Source organism: Hibiscus syriacus, unplaced genomic scaffold (genome assembly GCF_006381635.1).
Source record: "Hibiscus syriacus cultivar Baekdansim isolate YM2019G1 unplaced genomic scaffold, ASM638163v2 tig00014445_pilon, whole genome shotgun sequence".
NCBI lineage: Eukaryota > Viridiplantae > Streptophyta > Magnoliopsida > Malvales > Malvaceae > Hibiscus > Hibiscus syriacus.
This window is the reverse complement of record NW_024062327.1, coordinates 647,101-668,971: the sequence shown is the minus strand read 5'-3', so window position 1 is coordinate 668,971 and position 21,871 is coordinate 647,101. Positions and strand designations below refer to the sequence as shown.

Here is a 21,871-nt window from a genome sequence, read left to right as displayed (position 1 = left end):
TTACTGCAAAAGCTTCCACCAAAATTTTAATTGCCAATTCACCCCCTCTTGGCCGATTCCATCGATCGATTAACTCAACATTATTTGTATAGGGAACGGTGCCATATTTATACGGATCACAATAGTCTAAAGTACTTGTTGACTCAAAAAGAACTGAACTTGAGGCAAAGAAAATGGATCGAGGTTTTAAAAGATTATGATATAATTATTGATTATCATCCCGGAAAGGTGAATGTAGTAGCGGATGCACTGAGCCGAATGATTTTTGCCTCTCTACGGGCTTTGGATACGTATTTGTCATTAAAGGAAGATGGTGCCTTGATTGCTGAGCTTAAGTTAAACCTGATATTTTTGGATTGGATTAAAGAGCTACAAGGTCAAGATGAGAAATGCTTGGCGAGAATGGCACAAGTTGAAAAGAAAGAGACCAAATATTTCGAAATAAGAGACGATGGATGTTTATATTATCAAGGAATACTTTGCATACCTGATAATGAAGAATTGAAGGAATATGTTCTTTGTGAAGCGCATTATAGCCCCTTGACGATGCATCCAGGCGGGAATAAGTTGTATCATGATTTAAAAAGTTGTTATTGGTGTCCTGGTATGAAAAAAGGTGTATCGGAGTTTGTGGCAAAATGTTTGACATGTCAGCAAGTGAAAGTTGAACATCAAGTACCCTCTGGACTGCTTCAATCGATATCCATTACTGAGTGGAAGAGGGAGTGAGTTACTATGGATTTTGTTACGGGGCTACCTTTATCGCCAGGCAAAAAGGACTCCATACGGGTAATTGTAGATCGATTGACTAAGACAGCTCATTTTATTCCCGTTCGAGTAGATTACTCAATGGATAAGTGTGTGGAGTTGTATATTAAAGAAATAGTCATACTGCATTGAGTGCCTATATCAATAGTATCTGATCGAGACCCAAGGTTTACTTCAAGATTCTGGAAGTCGTTACATGAGGCATTGGGGACTCGATTGAACTTCAGCACAGCTTTTCATCCACAGAAAGATGGGCAATCAGAACGAGCTATCCAGATACTTGAGGATATGCTAAGGGCATGTGTGATTGAGTTTAAGGGATCATAGGAAAGGTATTTGCCTTTAGCCAAATTTGTGTATAATAACAGTTACCAATCAAGTATTAAGATGGCCCCATATGAAGCCATGTATAGGAGAAAGTGTCAAACACCATTAAATTGGTTTGAATTAAATGACCGAGACCTAGTTAGACTGGAATTGATTAAAGAAATGGAGGAGAAAGTGAAGATTATTCAGGATAATTTAAAGGTAGCATCCGATCTACAGAAATCTTATGTTGATTTGAAAAGAAAAGAAATCGAATTTCAAGTGGGAGATAAAGTATTTCTGAAGGTGTCGCCTTAGAAGAAAGTTTTGAGATTTGGGCGCAAAGGAAAGTTGAGTCTGAGATTCATTGGACCTTATGAGATCTTGAAAAGGGTCAGACCAGTAGCATATCAATTAGATTTGCCTCTAGATATGGATAAAATCCAAAATGTTTTTCATGTAACGATGTTCAGAAGATACCGATCAGATCCGTCTCACATTATCACACCAGATAAGATAAAGATCCGATCAGATTTAACTTATGAAGAAGAACCAGTACGGATCATGGCTAGAGAAATCAATGAATTGAGAAACAAAAAGATTCCTTTAGTTAAAGTACTATGGCAAAATCATAAAGTTGAAGAAGCTACTTGGGAAAGAGATGATGACATGAGAATACAGTTCCATACCTCTTCGCTCCAGGTATTTATATAAATTAGAGGATGAATTTTCTTAAGGGGAAATACCCCAAATATCAGATCAGGGACTATATTGAAAAGATTTGAAAATTTAATATTTATTTGAATAAGGGTAAAAGATGAGAAAATGATTTGGAATTCTGTTTAGATTAATTTATATCAATAGATAAATTAAGAGGGCACTTTGGTCGCTTTGGTAACTTTAAGTGACATGTGAGCTTAAGGAATGATTAAAAAAAGATTAAAACTAAGTGGTGGATGTTTTATAGGAAATTTAAAGAAATGGGTTTTTAAATGACATGTTGATATATGTGTTTTTATTGAGGTTTATTAGTAAAATTGACTTGTCAAAGGATTGAACAAGATATTAGAACATGATATATGATTAAAAACATGTTTAGAAAAATGGTATGATTCTTGAGTTAAGATGTTCTGAAGATGTTAGATGTTAAAGGTGGCAAAACGAAGTAAAGTTAGTTGGGTTAAGTAAAGAGGAGTTAAATAGTATTGTTGGAGGTAAAAGTATAAGACTAGAGGGGAAAATTAAGTGAAATTTGAGCTGAAAAATGGTAATTCTTGGAAATGGTATCGGTATTGATAGAACAATATCGATATTATAGGTGTAAATATGTAGAAATGGGAAAAACAGTATCGGTACCAATGCAAGGGGTATCATATTGATAAGGTATCGATACTAACAAAAGGAAGTATCGATATTATGGATCCAGAATGTCAAAATGGTATCGATACTAAAAAAGAGTATCAGTACCATAGTATAGTAGTATCGATACTGAGATAAGGGTATCGATACCAGGTAATACAGAATATAGAAATGGTATTGATACTGAAATAGAGTATCTTACATGTTTGTGCAATCGAGCTCGGATTGGTGTTAAGGAGGTCGGGAGGAGCATTTCGGTGTATTTTGTCTTTTTCTGGCCATCGGGGGCGGTGGCCAGAGCATCAGGCGGGTAGCGGATAGGTCACCAGAAGGTGATCGACTTATAGTCGGATTTGGGGAGGTTGAGAGCATTTAGAGATGAGGTTTTGAAATTTGAGTGAAATGAAAAAAGAAAATTTTTAGGGTTTGATCAACTTTATATAGGGGGACCTTTGTGTAAATACCAAATTTTAAAATTATTTCTGCAGTCCTTATTATTCTGATGCGCAATTCATTTTAGTCACCTATTATAAATTGGCTCAAAAATTTTAAATTAATTCAATTTAGTCCCTGTTTATATTTTTATATTTATGCAATTTAACCCCCTAACCTTTTATTTTTCTTCTTGCAACTTTCAATTGATTTCAATTTAGCCCTTATTTTAATAATTTCTTATTTAATCTTTTTAAATTATCCTGTATTTATTATTTATTTGTTTGTTTGTTTTTTCAATGTAACATTTGTTTATTTTTTAGGACAATTTTAATAGATCAAAGGTAAGTAATTCGGATCGAATTTTAAATTTTAATTTAACTTTTAATTTTAGTAATTAAGACAATTGGAAAATTAAATTGGTACCGAAAGGGCAGTACAAGAGTGCTAATTATTCCTTGACTGTAATCGACTCCCGGATTCGATTAATTCTTGGTAAAACGCAAATCAGGTAAAGTGGTAAATTAAGGTATCCGATCAACCTAATTTTAAATGATCGATGGCGGCTCTAACACGTTAAATTTAAGTCAAAGCCCGATTTTGGGCCCACCCAAAGAACGGTTACAACAGCCATGTTGGTTTTCTTCAGTTAAAAGTTTGGAGTTGTTGGGCGTGAATTGGGCACTGGACGTATGTATAGTGGAGCACCAATTTTTGTGTAAGGTTGGTGATGATTGAAATGGATTAAAGTAATGTTAAGGGACTAGTTTGAGCAATTCAAAAAATGATGGGTTTGATATTAAACAAAAGTGGAATGGTGGTTAAAGGTGAAGTTTTGAAATGTTAGGTGAATTCTTGTGATAATTGATAATTTAAGGGATTTGAAAGGTTATCTTATTAAAGTTAGTTTCAATTGATGAAGGAAAATTAGAATCGAAATTGCGATGATGTCAATTGTTTTAGAATTTTATTCGAACTTAAGTTTATTATTAGTAGTTAAAAATACTAATTCGTGTTTGAAATTGTTATGTTGGGATAATCGACGTTCATGTAGATAGTGATCGTACTTAAGTTCAAAGCAAGATAAAAAGAAAGGATAAAGTTCGAGAATAAATCGATAGTATCAAATAAGCTCGTGAGGCCTCAGGTGAGTGCAACTAAACTTTTTATAATATATAATACGATGAAAACTTACGATGAGTCAACCTCGACCGTTTTTTATAGAAAAGGGTTTTAAAATAGTATTTTATACATATATTTTATTAATTTATTTTATTTCATAACATATGTTTATTTTGGGTATGAACTGCCCAAGACCGTATTTATGAAATTTATTTTATTTGGATATATGAATACTTTTACATGTTAAATAGTATATGATTTTTAAGTAAGCCCACTGTATGAGAATGAGAGCTAGTGGTACAATTCGCATGCGAATAGGTGGAGTGAACAATTACAGGCTTACGTGTTGCACCAAAATAGATTGTTCATATGACTCGTGTGCCTTAGTGGTACCCAGGTGGAGTAATCGGGTGCAATCTACTGGATATTTTATATGTTATATGTTATATGTTATATGATACGATACTGTTACTCATGTGACTCGTGTACCTTAGTGGTGCCAAGGTGGAGTAACCTAATACAGTTAATAGTGGGCCCTCATATGACTTACGTACTATAGATTTCTCATGATAGTACAGTGGGCAACGCTACGAATTGAAATAGAAAAGTACAAATTTGATGCATAATTTAAAGTAAAGGATTTTAATAATTATTTTTATTTTATTTTATGTATAATTTATTTAAATAATGTTTTTATATACGAATATTTATTTTATATGTTATTTATTTTATAAGTTGCCTCACTAAGTGAAACAAAATTGAAAAGACAGAGTATTTATGTTCAAACTTCAATGGGAACCAAAACGATGAAGATGTAGAAGTATGCATAGAAGGACACGTTCTCCCCTCAAAGGATTGTTTCAAGTATCTAGGGTCTATGATACATAAAGATGGGGGTGTAGATGATGACGTTACACACCGTATAAAGGCGGGATGGCTAAAGTGGAGGGCCGCTACTGGAGTTCTGTGTGACAAGAAGGTGCCTCTAAAACTTAAGGGAAAATTTTATAGAATGGCAATAAGACCAGCACTGTTGTATGGATCAGAATGTTGGGCAACCAAGAAGGATCACGTAAGGAGGATTGAGGCCGCAGAAATGAGGATGCTTCGATGGACATGTGGTAGGACTCTATGGGATATGACGACTAACTCTGCTATTAGGATGTCCTTGGGGGTGGTGTTTGTTTCCGAAAAATTGAGGGAGGGAAGACTACGGTGGTTTGGGCATGTCTTTAGACGACTACTGTCGGATGCGGTCAGGAGGGTAGAATCGATTACAGTCGACGGTGCCAGAAGGAAAGGACGACCAAGGCGGAAGTGGGAAGACTGCTTGAGATCTGATTTGAGGGATTTAGCCCTTACCGAAGACATGACCTCTGATAGAAAAATATGGAGGCTAAATACTAGGGTAGTCGAGTAGTGTGGGTCACATCTATAGGGTGTATCATCTCTGTCTTCTTTTAATGTCTTTGTAGTATTTTCCATGACTTCTACTTTTTATATGTTTCTGTTATTGGTATTTATGAAGGATTAGAACTGCGCTTGCTATCGTTGACTTCTGTGTATCATTCTCTTCATGTTTCCTCTTTTAAATTTAGCCGGGTCTTATGTTTCTGTCTATATGCAGAGATTCTTTCGCAAGGATTATTATGCAGGGATTAATTCCCGTTACAGACGCACATATGATTTTAATGACTGCATATGAATATTGTTTAGCTATGTATTTATTTATATATGCACTGCATTTTATCTATATTTTTAATTTTCTGACTGCCAGAGGTCTTCCACGGAAGCTACTCTCAACCTGGCGTTGGGAGCAGCCTACTACCCTACCTCCCCCTTACCCCATACATATGGAAATTGGGTTTTGTTGTTGTTGTTGTTGTTGTTGTTGAACTCAATAGAGTAGGGAGCCAGGCATGACATCCTACATTTTGAGAGATCAATTCAGACATCCAAAATCAATACATCTTTCAGACATCATAACTTTTGTTATGATACTCTGATTCGAATATGTCTGAACTCTTTTAATTATATGATAAATGAATAGTATTTTACACATTTTATATTATAGTTTTTAAATGCAATTATTTATTTTTAATGTCTATTTTAAATGAAACAAAATTTTACCGATTTTTAAATTGTATATGTCGTATACAATTAATTGATGTGATACTTCTACCTCATATATGGGACCGTATACGGGATAGGGGTGTTATATATCCAATTGAAGCAACGAAAAGAAAGAAAAAGAGAAGATACTTACCCAATATAAGTATGTGTTTATTTTTAGTGATAATACATATCTATACCAATATAAGTAGAGAAAATAACTTCAGTGACCGAAAATGCCTTAATATACGATTTTAACCATTTTTTTTGGATTTGCAAAAATAACCAACAAAATCGCAACGCGATTTCAAATTCACAACGCGAACTCTTATTTCGCAACAAAGTTTCCAAATTCACAATGCGATTTTCCAAATTCGCAACGCGAATATGTAAATTCACAACGCAGATCTGAAATTCGCAACGCGGATCTGAAATTCGCAACGCGGATCTGATTTTCGCAACGCGAATATGAAATTCGCAACGCGAATTTGTGTAGCGAAAGTGAAATTCACAACATACGCGAATTTGGAGAAAGGTTAATTGTAACCTTTTTTTTAATTATCTTGTCCTTGTCTTTCTGCAAGATACGAATTTTTCCTCTTTCATCATTGTTTTCGTGAAATATAAGGGCTTCTTGTTTTGTCTTTCTTGAGCTATAGAAGAAATCGAGTATCCTATCACAGGAGAACGAAAACCTTAAGATCAACGAAGCAACAACAGTCGACAACATCAGGGATTTGAAGTTGTTGTGCGATGCAAGCTGTGAAGCTGATGATCCAGAGCGAGTTAAGAAACAAAAAGCTGCAACCAATTCTGCAGATAAAGATCATAAAGAACAACAGGGAAAGAAATCAAAACATAACAGATCAAAATGCGCTTGTTTGAACTTATCATTCCCGAATTACAAAAACAAGGATGCAAATGATGATTCCAAGCTCCCACAGAGAGTAAGTTATGGTGATTCTGACTCGGATTTCTCTGATGATCCACTTAAAGGCTCCATTTTTTATACTACTATTAAATCCTCGAAGACTCCTTCAACATCAAGCTCAAACCATCAAAGGAAAAAGTCTTCATTGACAGATGATGAAGCGATGAATGGGGAGGAGTTTGAGCCCGTTGATACAAGCAATTTCGCGTTGTGAATTCGCTAATTTCACAACTCAATGCTTTACCAAACTCACCATCACCCGTTTCTCTTCCAATTTCCCTCTATTCCTCCTCTTCCTTCAACTTCCCCTTTGCTATTATCATCTTCTCTTCAAGTACTCAAAAGCTTTTAGCTTTTAGTTTTTGCGCTCAGTCTCTCCCCTTTGTTCGTCTCTTAAGGTAGTAGTTTGTCACTATCATCTGGTGTTTGTGTGAAATACGATTCCTTGCCCCGAACTCAGATTCTATGACTTGTTGTTACAGGAAAAATAAGAAGGGAAACCTGCTTCTCTGTTTGGAACAGTAACATAAACAACGATGCTTGGAAATGACAACATAAAATTCACAACATATAATTAAAATTCGCATTGCGAATTTCAATTTCGCAACACACAATTGAAATTCGCGTTGCGAATTTCACTTTCGCAACACAAATGAAATGCTCTCTCTTCTTCATCATCTTCTTCTTCTTATTACCTTAAAACGAGTTGCGCTTGATCAAAACAAAAAAGGCATGCACTTGATCAAATGGACCTTGTCTATAAAAAGGTTTAAAGAGCTTTTGTTGCAAGTCCTAAGGCGCGATGCCCAGTCGCACACCTTAACAATACTGGTTATATGAAGAAAGCACACTTATATAAAGGAATAAGATGAACAAAAGATTCTTGTTCTTCAATTATTAACTTTAGAATTACACCAAATTTCAATAATCAGGAGTGTCATTGTAATTAGATAGCACTAATGGAAGTGAAAGACTATTCTAGCATTACTATTTTCTTAATAAAAAAACCTCGAGTTAAACTTAAAACTGTAGGATACATTCAATGCTTTGTTGCGAATTGTTTAGTTTCGACAGTTTCTCAGTTAGTATCTGCCCATCAAAAGCTTCGTTGCTCATCTTGATGCTTTATGAGCTTTACATAACCTGCAGAAAATGCATATTTAGAAGGGAGAGAAAGGTAGCAGATAAATGTATAATAACATGAAAAAAATGCTTCAAAAATACTCAAGTTCTTCTATAGCTCAAGAAAGACAAAACAAGAAGCCCTTATATTTTTCATGTTAATATGCATTTATATTTGACTTTCGCGTTGCGAATTTGACTTCTGCGTTGTTTATGTTTGCGAAATTGGAATTCGCGTTGCGAATTTGTTGGTCATTTTGGTAAATCCAAAAAAAATTGGTTAAATTTGTATATTATAAGGTATTTTTTGTCACTGAGGTTATTTTCTCATATAAGTATTATGATACAGATTATTTTTACTGAGACTAAAAGAAAACTAACTCCTGAAATACAATTATAATAGAAAGAATTATGCCAGATATTTGGGCAAGTACGCTTGGTCTTAAGTTTGAACATGCAAAAGTTTCAGTACTCCAAATAGTACTGAATCAACTGCGGCTATAGCAGCATTGTTTAATTGTTTAAAGCAAATGAGCAACAAGGAGAAAAAGAAAAAAGCAACGTAAAACTGCAAGACCATTACGAAAACTAACAAGTAAACCACAATCAAAAGCTCAGCATTATTCATGCCCGTTGAACAATGTGCATTGTCAACAGCAATATTGTATCTGCCTAAGCAAGTAAAGCTCACAAAGACAACAGAGGTTGCTCTTGCATCCACAGCAAGCCTTAACCGAATCGCCCTGGCTGCAGACGACAGAGGAACAATGAATACGAAGCAATCCACAACTAATTCAGAAACAAAACTGCACGAACAAAGCTGATGTATGTCAAACTATAAGAGTACAAGACCAAGTTCTGATGGACTCAAAGCATTTCGTATCCGATAATTATAGAGGTAGTAGTGAAGTTGCCCATCACCAGGTCCAAATTTCAGTTCTTTGAGGAAAGACTCATTACGCATGACATCAAGAGCGTTGAAAACATCAAAATCCTTCTGCTTGGCAACAATAAGAGCATCATTCATCAGCTGAAGCAATGGAGTCTTAGTGGAGACGTTGTAGTAAGAATAGGCAGCTTTCAAAATTGAATAATTTTGGTTGCCGAGAATTGAAGAGGGAAGCGTGTAGAAGCTGCAGAAGTCAGTAACGTCATTCGTCTCTGGGCTCTCAACCAAGTAACTGTCCACGACCCCCTCAGTAGGAAGCAGCCAATGCTCCACATCATTCTCATCAAAATCTGGAGAAACAACAAACTGGCTCAAGTAGTTTCTAAGCAACCTGGTAACAGCAGGGACATCACGAAGCTCCATCTTTCTGAACCCGGGGGTGGCTGGAGAATCAGGTAACTTATAGAGTTTGATGGTTCGGCTCATTGTCATCCTAGGCCCAAGCCTAGAAAAGCCAACATCAATAAGCTTCTTGGGGTTCAACGACCGATGCCAGTACTGGCAAGTAGTAATAGGTGTTGGAAGAACAACTCCGGCAGTATAAGCTGCCTGCCAAATGTTCTCCAAATGAACCCTCCTAGTTACCTCCTTAATCATCACAGGTGCAAGTCTTTTTGATCTCAGCTTCTTATGAACACACAGGAAATTGATCTCGGCCATCCTCACAACTTCATCCCGCACCCTTATTCTCGCAGGTATACCAGTAATGAAAGCAACAAGCTTCTTTGAAGCCTTGGCACGAACGCCAATGTGCCAGCTCTTATAGTAACCAGGAGGCCGCAATGCCCAACTAAGAAACTCCTTGGAATAGTTGAACCTAAACATATTCTCATCATCCTCTACATAATTGTTCTTCAAAAGATTATAAACCTCAGTACAAGTATCTTCGGAATCCATATCACAGGTGGTCCATTCATATGGACTTGGAAGGTTATAAGGTTCCTGCTTCACTTCAAACAATGGAGTAGGGGGCTCGATCAGTCCCTCAGGTAAACTCGTGTCCCCAATATCTTTAAATTGTCCAACAGGCTGAGTTTCCCAGAACTTGTGTTTCTTGGATAAAGTCATGGAATCCTGAATCTTTCGAACAATGGTTTCCAGTGAGCTATCATCTTTGGGCAATGGGTTAGTCTCCAAATTCTGATCTGGGTTTTGTTTGGGTGACCCGAGAGGTGAATTTTTATCACTCATTTCAGGCAATCAAATAATTTCAGCTACGATAAAACACCCAGAAGATTATTTCAGTACCTGAATCAATTGAAAAAGAATTGCATGTCCAAATTGAATACTAAAAATAGAAAAGAAAACAAGCACAGAAATAGCAGAAGATAACCAAAAACAATAGAATTTGTTACTATCCAAATAGATTCCCTCTACCAAATAAATCTATTGAAACGACATCGAACAAAAAATTGCAAACATGACACCATGGAATAAAAGATTTGCAGAGTAAGTTGAAAAGTGAATGAGAAACGCATACCTTACTCGGTTTCGAAGGATAAATATCGAGATGAAAAATATAGATTCAGATGAATTAGATCCTCAAAGCCGAAGTAATCGAAGGATTACTTTATGTTTGGTTTAATTTAGGCAAAGGGCGAATGTTTAGGGTTTTCTTCAAGACAGCGGCATTGGATACACCGAAGAAACTCCTTTCGGATAGTGAAAGCTGGAAAAATAGTATTTTGGTTTGTTTTCTTTAATGTTAAACCAAGCTAGAGCAACGAACGGCTTTTTCCTTAAAACCAATCGAGCCCAAGAGGCTCAAACGAATCTTTGACTCTTGGCCCGTTTTGGGGTCCAAAACAATAACGCTGGAATAATACAAAAAAATAACGCAGGCCCAAGTCGTCATATGGGAATGGTCTCTGCAGCATTCAAGACCTCAGTTCTTACAGTGGTTCCCACGCTTCAACAGTACAACAAGGGCAGACCCAAGTGCAAAACAACGATGCCAATTTCATATGTTAAAAGCTGGAGTTTATCAGGTTTGAAAAAGGATCTTAGTGTGTTTAGGGTTGCCAAAAGGATCTCTTAACGCCTTTATTTTTCTTCTCATCGTAGTTATTTCTTATTTCACATATACTTGTCATTAGAGGTGCACAAAAAATCCGAATATCCGATTTTGTGCAAAAAATATCCGAAACCGGATTTGGGAAAAACCGGTTTTTTTAAACCGGATCGGATATTTTAAAACCGGATAGTATAACCTGTTTGAGAAAAAAATTGGACGACCGGATTTTTTACCGGATTAAAAACCGGTTTGAAAAAAACCGGATAAAAACCCAGTTTTTTATCCGTTTAAAAATCCGGTCTGGGGTTTAAAAAATTGGATGATCGGATTTTTTACCGGATTAAAAACCGGTTTTTTTAAAAAAACCGGTTTTTTTCAAACCGAAACCGGTTACACCGGTTACATCATCCGGCTCTCCAAACCGGTTATGATCCGAACCGATTTTTTTATAAACCGGTTTTTTGGCTTAGTGAAAAAACCGGATCGGTTTTTATCCGATCCGGATCGGATTTAAATCCGACTATGTGCATCTCTACTTGCCATAGTAAGGAAGGAGTAGGAACAAGCACTTTTGGAGAGGGCAGTTCGACGGAGAGTTGTATGCTGTGTTTGGGAAGGTTGAATCATTCCCGAAAAGGAAACTATTGATTCTCTCCCAATTGGTTGGACCATAGGTGCGATGATCTACTTCACAGGCGTTGAAGGGAGAGTGAAGGGTCTCTCGAGTTCTAGGTGGCTAAAGATAGTTACTCTAGGGTTGTCTTTGCTTGTTCCATTTTGTCTATTCTGTTGCTGTTTTTTATAGCCTTTGGCGTTTCGTTTAATGGCTTATCTCGAGTTCTCAAATTTGGAGCATCAAAGTCGGCATTTGTATTATAAACTTAAAAGGATTGCTACGGTATACATTGTGATCCGATTAATTAACTGAAATTGCCTTTCGGACAATGATACAATAAGAAACGACGCAAAATAGCCTAAAACTATTAAGGGGAATGTAAGAAACACGAGCGGCAATAAATTTACAGTGCCATCATGTTTCAAACCTCAAGAAGTCGCAGTCAACTGAGAAAGCAATAACCTTAGGATGAAAGAAAAGGGAATCATAAAACAGCAAGTTAAGAAAATGAAAATGACCACACCATGGTACTAGCCCTTCACAGGCAACCAACATTTTATACGGTAATGTCAGCCCAATTTCAGCAGAAACGAATGCTTTGGGTGCACAACACGAGAGCTCAAATGTTTTGTGAAGTCCTTCGAATTCAACCGAGGACAAAACATCAACCACTTCATGGTTTTACAAAATCCATATAGCTGACCATTTTAATAATGATTTCTCTCATCACTCTCAAATTGAAGGCCCACGATCCCCTTGAGGGCAGCTTCATAGTTCTTGCTGTTTCTTTCAGAGATTGCTTGCGTAGACTCGGAAGAAGGTTCAATAGGATATCGATGCTGACTTAAATGTCTGTGCATCATTCCAGAGCTAGCATCGGTTGTACGCGAACACTGCAGGTCAAACTCACTTCCAGCAAGTGCTTTGCGACCGCTGGCTCTTTTTGATGAGGATCAACCTAACTGCCCCATAAACTTCATCCAAGCAAATCCCGGGTTGTAATTAAATATGAAGGATGCAATAAAATATATAATTCTATTGTTAAAAAATTTAAAATATATAAAGGAACTTATATAGGCAGTGCAAAACTACCCCATTCGATACACATGCATGCAGCATACATGCTCCAATACTAATGTACTAGAACTAAAACAATGACTTGCAGATGTCAGAGAACTGATGGTGTTTGACAGCATTTACAACATCAGTCCTCCCTTGTATCAGCAACAATGAAACCTAGATATATATCATAAATGTAAAGGAAGCAGAACAGCATATATTGCATGCAAGACTACCAACAAATCTAAAAAGAAAATATAGCTTCAAATAATTATAAACTTTTAAAAATATAATAATTACCACAGAGTCTTTAGTTGAAGGATCATTAGGAATCAGATTCTTTTGCCTCGCATAATTTCCGGAATACATCAAGGGTCCCGACGAAGTCCTTTGCCGAGAGGAATCCATTGGTGACATACCAGTACTCGCACATCCTGCCCTGCTGCAACCAACAGATGCAAATGCTATTATTCCAAGAAAAAATGACTTTTCAACTTCAAAGAAATGGATTGGACATTTGTGATGCCATGCACTTTCTTATTATATATATCAAAGGTTTTTCTATAAAAATGTAAAAGCAATAATATTGCCAGTGTACTCGCATATGCTCGAAGGTTTGATACACACCCAAATAAAATAAAATAAACTCAATACCTTAGTAGCATTGCCAGTAAGGGACGATCGAATATATGAATAGAGCACTAATTACCTGCATGTTTGTCAGCATTTGCAACTGCAGGGGGCAATCCAGAACTTGTTCCCACAGCAGTGCCCTAATAGAAACAACCATTACAAATTTACATTCCATACCAATTACCACCAGAAAAAAATAAATAAATGAATCCTACTGAGCACTCACAAGGGCTCAAGCTGGAGGAGTGGCAAAATGTGATTGTTGATACTTCAAAATGGTCCAATCAAATACATAATCTAACTGGAAGCCTTTTTAATAAGGATCAACAAGAACAATAAAAGATGCGTAATCACTATTATGATCCATGGAGTTTAAACAAGTTGACAGCATCCACAGCTAAAAATGTAAATGATCAAACCTTCACGAATAAAGAGGTCACGAAATATTCTTTTAAGATAAGCATAGTCGGGCTTAACATCAAATCTTAGCGAACGGCAATAATGGAAGTATGATGCAAATTCTGTTGGATAACCTTGACATAAGGCCTGAAACATCATTGATCTTTAGTCACAATTTCAAATGTAAAATCAGAACTCTATAACAAACATCTCCATTTTTCTATTACCTAAACAATCCATTTACAAAATCCTAATGCAACTGCAAGACTCAAATATATCCTTCTCTCAACTTAAGTAAAAACCTTCATCTCACTAATTTTCTCATATTTCTGTTTCTTAGTTCCCGCTTTCAAACCTTGCCAAGGAAGACTGTCAAGAGAAGATGCATGATAATGAAAACTATTATACATGAACACAAGACAAACGAAAGTAGCATAAGTAGGAAAATTCACCTTCCTCTTAGAAAATACATAAGCACGTATCCAAGAGATTCTAAATCATCCCTACGGCTCTGCTCTACATGGAACCAAAAGAAAGAATCAGAATGAAGATTAAATGAAGGGTCTATACATCAAACAAAAGACACCACACAAAAATTGACCATACATACCAATGCCCAAGTTTGTAATCATGCTTGCATATCTTGCAGTTCCAGTCAGATTCTTATTTCCCTGAGACCATCATGATCGGGTTAAGTATAAGAACTTGTCTTTAAACATCCACCGCAACAAATTACAAATGAATACATTAGTAAAAAGAAAATTAAAATAGGCGTGCCAGCACAAGGGAAAAAAGCTGGATGCTTCATCACTGACATCACTACAACTAATGCATCATTCATTTTGATAGTTCTGCACAATGCTTTATCTTGTGAAATTAACAAATGCATCCCATAATAAAAGATCAAAGAACTTTTAACGCAAAAACAAACATGGTAATATACAAAATTTAAATACATATTTATAGAAGTGAGTTTTAAGCAAGGACTGCTTACAAGCTTGATTGTAACCTCTTCATTTTTCTGAATGTGTGTACCTACGAAGAAGAAAACACAAAATTAAACTCAAAATCAGAAGGGGAAAAAAACGGGAAAAGGAAAAACTGTAACGAACCCAAATAGATCTCTCCAAAAGAGCCGCTACCGATTTTGCGACCAAGCCGAAACTTATTGCCGACAAGAGACTCCATCAATTCAACTTACTAAGCAAAGAAAAAAAATAAAAACTCCAACTATAACACGAAACCCTAACTTAGGAAACTCCCCCAAATAAAAAATGAGGAACGTATACGGCAACACTAAACACCGAATCAACCACAACGACAATTCTTACACATCAAATTTTCGATCACGTAAAAAAAATCAAAAGGAACTATGGTTTTATATTAGATTTAACCTTAAAAAACAAAGAATAAAAATCAATACACCAATAATAATAAGCAGTTGGGGTTAGGTTAGGTTAGGTTAGGTTAGGTTAGGTTAGGTTAGGTTAGGTTAATGATATTAGAGGAATATGGGAAGGAGTAGCTAAGAAACCATAATTATATACTTATGGAAAAACAAAATATTAGCATGTTTTCTCGCATAGTGGATTTGATATAATTGAAGCGACGAAACGCAACAAAGAGAATAGAAGAAAAGCTTTGAACGACGGAAGATGTGTGCGTTTTGGTATGGTTTTTTTCTTTTTTCATTCTTTCGATTCTTTTTAAACGGGTAAACTACAAGATTGATCCCTTTCTTTGAAATTTTTTAAATTGTTTTACTAAATTTAAAAAAAATATGTTATTTGGTCACTTTCATTTTTATTTAATTAAGATGTGATTATTGAGGGTTAATTGTCGTTAGACATTTAACAAATTATTAATGTGGCACAGTGAATATATAAAAGTAAAAAAGATAAATTAAACAAATGATCATCATGTTTGAGTAAGTTTTCAATTTTTTTCCAATAAAATTTACACTTAGTGATTATGATCTATGTGAATTGCACTGAATAATAGTAACACTGCGACAGTGGATCAGTGCTTCAAGATAAGACAATGCAGACCAAGGGTCTATTCGAAACGATGATAAGTCACCCTTGCATTAAGGACACCTCATTTGTGTTAATAGTAAACAAGTATGACCTATTTGAGGACAAGGTGAATCAAGTGGCTTTAAGCATTTGTGAGTGGTTTGGTGATTTCAGTTCAGTGAGACAGGTTCATAGTCACCAATCTCTAGCTCAACAAGCTTACTTTTATATTGCAATGAAGTTCAAGGATCTTTATGCTTCCCTAACCAGAAAGAAGCTTTTCGTGTCGCAAGCTAGGGCAAGGGACCATTGAATAACGATCGAGGAAGCATTTAAAGATATAAGAGAGGTTCTCAGAAGAGAAAGATGAAAACTACATAGGAGGAGAAGGAGGAGGAGGAGGAGAGTCGTTCTACAGTACAAATGTTAGTTACTAATCATAATTACGGGATTTCAAATTCCTATGAATGATTCTCAATCTCGAATCTTGGTGGAGGTAAAGAAGCCGAAGGAATAATAGTGGTAAGATTGTTGAGGTAAAACGAAAATTTAGTGACTATTTGATGTAAGTTTATTTTTTTATTTTATATATTCATTGTGTCAAATCAATAATCTGTTAAAAGTCTAACGACAATTAACCTTCGGTGATCATATCTTAATTAAATAAAATGAAAGTAACCAAATATTATATTTTTTTAATTTAGTGGGAAAATGTATAAAAAAAGGATAAACTATGCATTTAGTGCCTAAACTATCAGTTTTGGTTTATTTTAGTATCTAAACTTTCAATTTTTTCATAATCATATCTAACTTTTAGTTTTCATTTCATTTCAGTACCCATCTTTAAAAATTTAACACGTTTAGAACATAAACTATCAGTTTTATCCGTTTTAGTACCTAAACTTTCAATCTTTTCAAAATTTAATGTTAAATTTTGAACGGGATACTAAAAGGGTACAAAAACTAGAGTTTTCAACGACAAAATACTAAAATGAAATAAAAACTAAATTTTAGGTATGGTTTTGAAAGTTTAGGTACTAAAACGAATCAAAATTGATCGTTTGTGTACTAAAAGTGTAATTTACCCAAAAATAAAGTAATTTTGCTTCACTCTCAATGTGGGGTCTACTGTCACGTGACTTTTATCCGACTGTAATCTGTCGTAGATTTGGTTTAGTGTTAAAAGAGGGTTCATTAACAACTAGTGTATGAAACCTCACCAGATTATATCGAAATTAATTGGGGAACTTCAATTATCATATTTCAAAGAACATGTAGTTAAGTTTTGTACGACTCTAATACCAGTTCAAACACGATTAAATCACACATTATATCATCCTAGTAAAGCACAGCATAATTTCATAAATAAAACCAGTTGTTGATACATTCAATTGAGCCCCAGCAGCAGCATTTAAGGATCGAACAAAGTGGAGCCACATCTGCATTTCCATCCTTCAGGCTCATAATTGGTGTACTGAATCCCCCGTTCACCTGTCGTTGCAGGGATTTGGGTCGCAACACAAGGCGTACACTCTCCGCACTTGCGTTGGCAGTTCGGTGGCCTTGACCCCACCACCATTCTACTGCTATATGTCTCTCCACCATTCCTACTTTCAACACCACCCTGTTTAGAGTCGAAGCTAACTCCTGATAACGCCGGAATAGTATCTGTTTGATTCAAAACAAGGAATTGACAGGGTAAGGTTTCAAGGTTAAATAAAGGACATACGTTAGCAATGAAGATGGGTTTTTTTTTCGATGGAAATACGACAGCTAAATGACAAACCTTGTTTTTGAGGAACATGATGAGATGCTAAAGAGCTGGTTGATGTATGAATCCGACTTATAATCTGCAAAATAATGGTAATTATGAGAATACAACACATTCTTTGCTTCATTTTCCTGAGAAGAAATGACGAGGCGGTGATGAGGAAGGTTTTAAGAGCACAAACGAAACAATTTGAATAGAGAGAAACAAGGCAGTTTATAGCAACAAAACAATCCACATAAACACCTTAAATAATTCAGAATGAAAAAAAAACGACAGAAATAATTTAGACAAAGAAGTTATCAAATCTGTCTGTGGTTCTATCACTCGCAGATGTCTAGACGAATGGATCTTGCTTCACAGACAAGTTATGTGGCCTTCTTATAAAACTGATTGGCAGCTAGGCCTACGGAAACTCACTAGTTAGCCTTTTCTCCTCTTTTCTTTAAAAAAATAAACAAATATACAATACCAGACTATTTTATAATCGTTTAAATTCTTAAAATCAGAGTTACTATACTCAAGTATATTCGTAATTATAATTCTTAAAAATGGCAATAGATACAAAAAATTAATAAAATTCAGTTTATCAATAAAAATAGTCAATGCTGCCCAACGTACTACTTGACTGATGATTCAGCGGGAAAAATAAAAAAGAGAGAAGTACAGGGGGAGGATGCACTTCTGGCATAGCCTGCATGAAACTATCCTGATGAAAACAAACACTGACTTTAGTGATGAGAAGTCACAGTAAAAAGACAAACGGGAGCTGCTCAGAAATAATCGATGGATGATCTTTCTGGTTGATATAATCGTTGTTTTAGCATCATTTTAGCACTGGTCTCATAGGCTCATACTAGGCATTGCCCACTGTCAACTGCTCGTAAAGCTCACGCCCAGCGATCTGTGCATGCCTATGAGCCCATCCTTTGTCTAGACAATACCGCCTACAAAGATATGTTGAAGGTTTATTACACTCTCTGCCTAAAGTTTAGGGTTTTTTAATCAAATATTAATCCACACTTTTTGGAGTTCTATATGCTTAATATATATTTCAAATTTGTCCCCATTTTTGTTTTTAAATTGAAATTTTAATTTATGATTTGATTAGTGTTTTGATTATACTTTCCTTCCGCAATCTCTTACTATTCAAAAGGTAATTTATGACACGAATATTGTTATTCTTAGAGGTCACGAGTCTAAACACTAGTGATTACAGTAAGATGATTGAACGTTCATTGTCAAATAATTCAAAGTATTTAGAATAAATATTATCTTTGTAATCACTTTAATTTAATAAAGGAAAAGTAATTTATGCATGTAAATTGCAGTAGTTGTATCGGACAACCTACATAGATTAACTTTTGTGTTAAATTGTATTTTAGATTATGAAATTATAATTTATAATTATTTTGATATATGAAGAATATTTTTATTTAATTTAAATTTTTTTAAATTTAATAGTGCATGCTATTTTAATTTTTTGGTACAAGCTATTTTAATTTATTTTCATATTGTCGGAGTCGTCTTTCGGTTGGGCCCAGAATTGGGCTTCGATTTAAGAAAATAGATTAGGAGTCGCCACCGATCTTTTATTTTGAAATAAATAGGTAGATCGGATACCTTATTCCTTATATGATCTGCATCTTACCAGTGATATGTCAGATTCGGGAGTCGGTTACAGTCAATGAAGGGTTAGCACCATTGAACTGCCCTTTCGGTACTACGCAATTTCCAGTTGTCTTTAATTAAGAAAGTTGTAAATTTAAATTACAATGTAAAATAAATATCCAAAACTTATCACTGATTGATTTAAAAGTGAACCCTTAAAAAAGTTGAGAAACAAGTTAGATGAAAAAGAAAATGAAAGTACATAAATAAAACAAAGAAAACACATAAACAACGTGAATAAACAAAATGAGAAAAAAAATAAGAAAATAAAAGAAGTAAAAGTAAAAATAAACAAGGAAAATGAATAAAGCAAATAACGTAATAATAATATAACAAATAAATAAATGAAACAACAATAAAAATAAATAAGGAAAAAATATATAAAGAGAATAGAAAATAAATGAAGACAAAGGAAAAAAATAAAAATATAAAATTACAGAAAATAAGAAAATATAAAAAAGAAAAGAAAAGAAAAAAAGGGTAAAATATAAGTTAAAAGTAAAATAGTAATAATAATAATCATAATGTTAATAAAAATAAAATATACATACATACGTTAATAAATAGTAATAATAATAGTTATATAAATATATATATATTAAAGGACAAAATTTGGTATCTTCAGCTGCCCCTCTTTGCTCATTATCATGTAAAGAAAATGGAGCAAAGATTACAAGACACAAATTTCGTCTATATCGAACATCCTCTGTCGTAGAGTAGAAATCCAATATTGAGACTGATTTGTCGAAGTGACTCCCTCGCCGTGAGGTTGAGTTGAACTGAAGACTTTTGAGCACGAAATCCTTCGTCGTGAAGTTAAAATTAAACTTAAAGCATTATAAAGTAGCTCATGGATCGTCTTCTAGCCAAAGATACTTCGTCGTGAAGCTGAAACTTGACTTGAAGACTTTGGTGTTGCTGTGTGAAGTTGGGTCAATCTGTTGGGGGTACGACACCATTCGTTGTGGAGTTGGAATCATATATGGCCCCTTCGTCGTGAAGTTGAGCCTTCGAATTGGATATCCTTTGTCGTGAAGTTGAAATCCAATGTAAGTTGTGATGTTTTGAGGCCAATATCCTTCGGTGTGAAGTTGAAATTGACTCTGAAACTGAAAATTTTATCAACATACATTCCTTCTTTGAGTTGGATATCCTTCGTCGTGAAGTTGAAATTCAATCCAGAGATGGATGTTGCTTGTGTGCACGATTCCCTTCTTCGCGAAGTTGAAACCGTGGGTGGCCCCTTCGTCGTGAAGTTGAAATCTAAGTAAGTTGTATTGTTTTGAGTCTAATATCCTCTGTCGTGAAGTTGAAATTGGCTCTGAAACTGGGAAGCCCCTTCGTTGTGAAGTTGAGCCTCAAATGGCACGATATCCTCCGTCGTGGAGTTGAAATCGTGGATGTGTGGGTACGATATCATCCGTCTTGGAGTTAAAATCGTGGATGGTCCCTTCGTCGTGAAGTTGAACCTTGACTTGAATATCCTTAAGTTGAAATCCAAGTATTGTATGTTGCGGGTGGACACGATTCCCTTCGCCGTGAAGTTAAACCCGTGGATGACCCCTTCGTTGTGAAGTTTGGCTTCGAGTTAGATATCCTTCATCGTGAAGTTGAAATCTACTCTCGAGTAAATTGTGTCGTTTGGAGTCCAATATCCTTCACTGTGAAGTTGAAATTGACTCTAGCTAAAACCTGCAAAGTTATGCATATATGTGATGCTATAGATGTAATACTCTTAGGTATGCCTAAAATGCATATGCAACATATGTTATTTCGGGCTTTGGAGAGAAGTCTCAATCTCCGGTTGCTTGTCTTGTTGACTCTTGATTCTGGAATCTTGAAGTTCTGATTCATGGTCTTGAATTCTTCAACGTTCAAATTTGATGTGCATATTCTATTTTTTTCTTGATTTGGGAAATGCTTCTCGACCATCTCAAGTATGTTCATGAGCCTTGATCGGCTTCTGGGTACCTGTACTTTTCAATGAATCTTTGTACAGTAATATGCGATTATCTTTTGTAGAAGTAAATAAACTATTAAGTTTAAGTTCAATCCAATATGCTCAAAAGGAATTGATTTAAAGGAAAGATTGTCTTTATTCATATGGGAAAAGAACAAATAATATATGACAAACATTCTCGAAAATGAATACATGATGAAGTGTGAATGAATGTCTTAGATTTCGATAATGTGGGCACTTCTTAGCTGACAAGCCATTAGGTGACCTTGAACGCAGCCTTTGCCAAGGAATCTTCAAAAATACGACAACGTTCTGGAAAGTGCAACCTTTTTTCGACTCGTTGAGTTTGTAGAAGATTCAGATGACGGGATGTTTCCACTGTCAATATCCAAATTGCCCTTTTGGGTTTTCAACTTGGATCCATCATTGGTTGCAAGACGCCCTTTGCGGGTTTTCATCTTGAACCCACCTTATTTTTCTTTTCTCTTTTTCTTTTGTTCTTTTTTTTTCTCAATTTAGGGCGCCCTTTCAAGTTTTCACCGTAAACGATTTTTCTATTTTTTGTTTTTTTTGTTTTTTTCTCTTTTTTTCCAACTTAGGACGCCCTCTTCGGTTTTTATCCTAAGCAAAGTATT

The 21,871-nt window shown here is 35.3% G+C and overlaps 2 protein-coding genes and 1 pseudogene across 6 annotated transcripts; all 3 read right to left on the bottom strand.

Annotated features, from left to right (window-relative positions):
* Nucleotides 1-7,899: 7,899 nt before the first annotated feature.
* LOC120207349 (glycylpeptide N-tetradecanoyltransferase 1-like) lies at nucleotides 7,900-10,772 on the bottom strand. 5 transcript variants are annotated; one of them, XR_005524192.1, is made up of 3 exons: nucleotides 10,587-10,772; nucleotides 8,844-10,349; nucleotides 7,900-8,173 (listed from the first exon to the last, which is right to left on the bottom strand). XR_005524192.1 is itself a non-coding variant. In XM_039206829.1 (2 exons), exon 2 carries the CDS (start codon nucleotides 10,290-10,292, stop codon nucleotides 8,988-8,990), a length of 1,305 nt encoding a protein of 434 aa, XP_039062760.1. In that variant the 5' UTR covers nucleotides 10,293-10,349; nucleotides 10,582-10,772; the 3' UTR covers nucleotides 8,712-8,987. The 5 variants fall into 5 exon arrangements, 4 of the variants coding, with proteins under 4 accessions (XP_039062760.1, XP_039062762.1, XP_039062761.1 ...); XM_039206829.1 differs by lacking the exon at nucleotides 7,900-8,173 and having other exon boundaries at nucleotides 8,712-10,349; nucleotides 10,582-10,772; XM_039206831.1 differs by lacking the exon at nucleotides 7,900-8,173 and having other exon boundaries at nucleotides 8,712-10,315; nucleotides 10,582-10,772.
* Nucleotides 10,773-12,098: 1,326 nt separating this feature from the next.
* LOC120207350 lies at nucleotides 12,099-15,268 on the bottom strand (annotated as a pseudogene).
* Nucleotides 15,269-17,215: 1,947 nt separating this feature from the next.
* On the bottom strand, nucleotides 17,216-17,793 carry LOC120207334 (EPIDERMAL PATTERNING FACTOR-like protein 8). Its single transcript, XM_039206809.1, has 2 exons — nucleotides 17,624-17,793; nucleotides 17,216-17,505 (listed from the first exon to the last, which is right to left on the bottom strand). Exons 1-2 carry the CDS (start codon nucleotides 17,733-17,735, stop codon nucleotides 17,249-17,251), a joined length of 369 nt encoding a protein of 122 aa, XP_039062740.1. The 5' UTR covers nucleotides 17,736-17,793; the 3' UTR covers nucleotides 17,216-17,248.
* Between the last annotated feature and the right edge of the window lie 4,078 nt (nucleotides 17,794-21,871).

Coding starts and splice junctions, on each gene's coding strand:
- LOC120207349 (XM_039206829.1), bottom strand. CDS start 10,292: ATGAGTGATAAAAATTCACCTCTCGGGTCACCCAAACAAAACCCAGAT.
- LOC120207334 (XM_039206809.1), bottom strand. CDS start 17,735: ATGAAGCAAAGAATGTGTTGTATTCTCATAATTACCATTATTTTGCAG. Junction 17,506..17,623: donor TCATGTTCCTCAAAAACAAG/GTTTGTCATTTA, acceptor TGAATCAAACAG/ATACTATTCCGGCGTTATCA.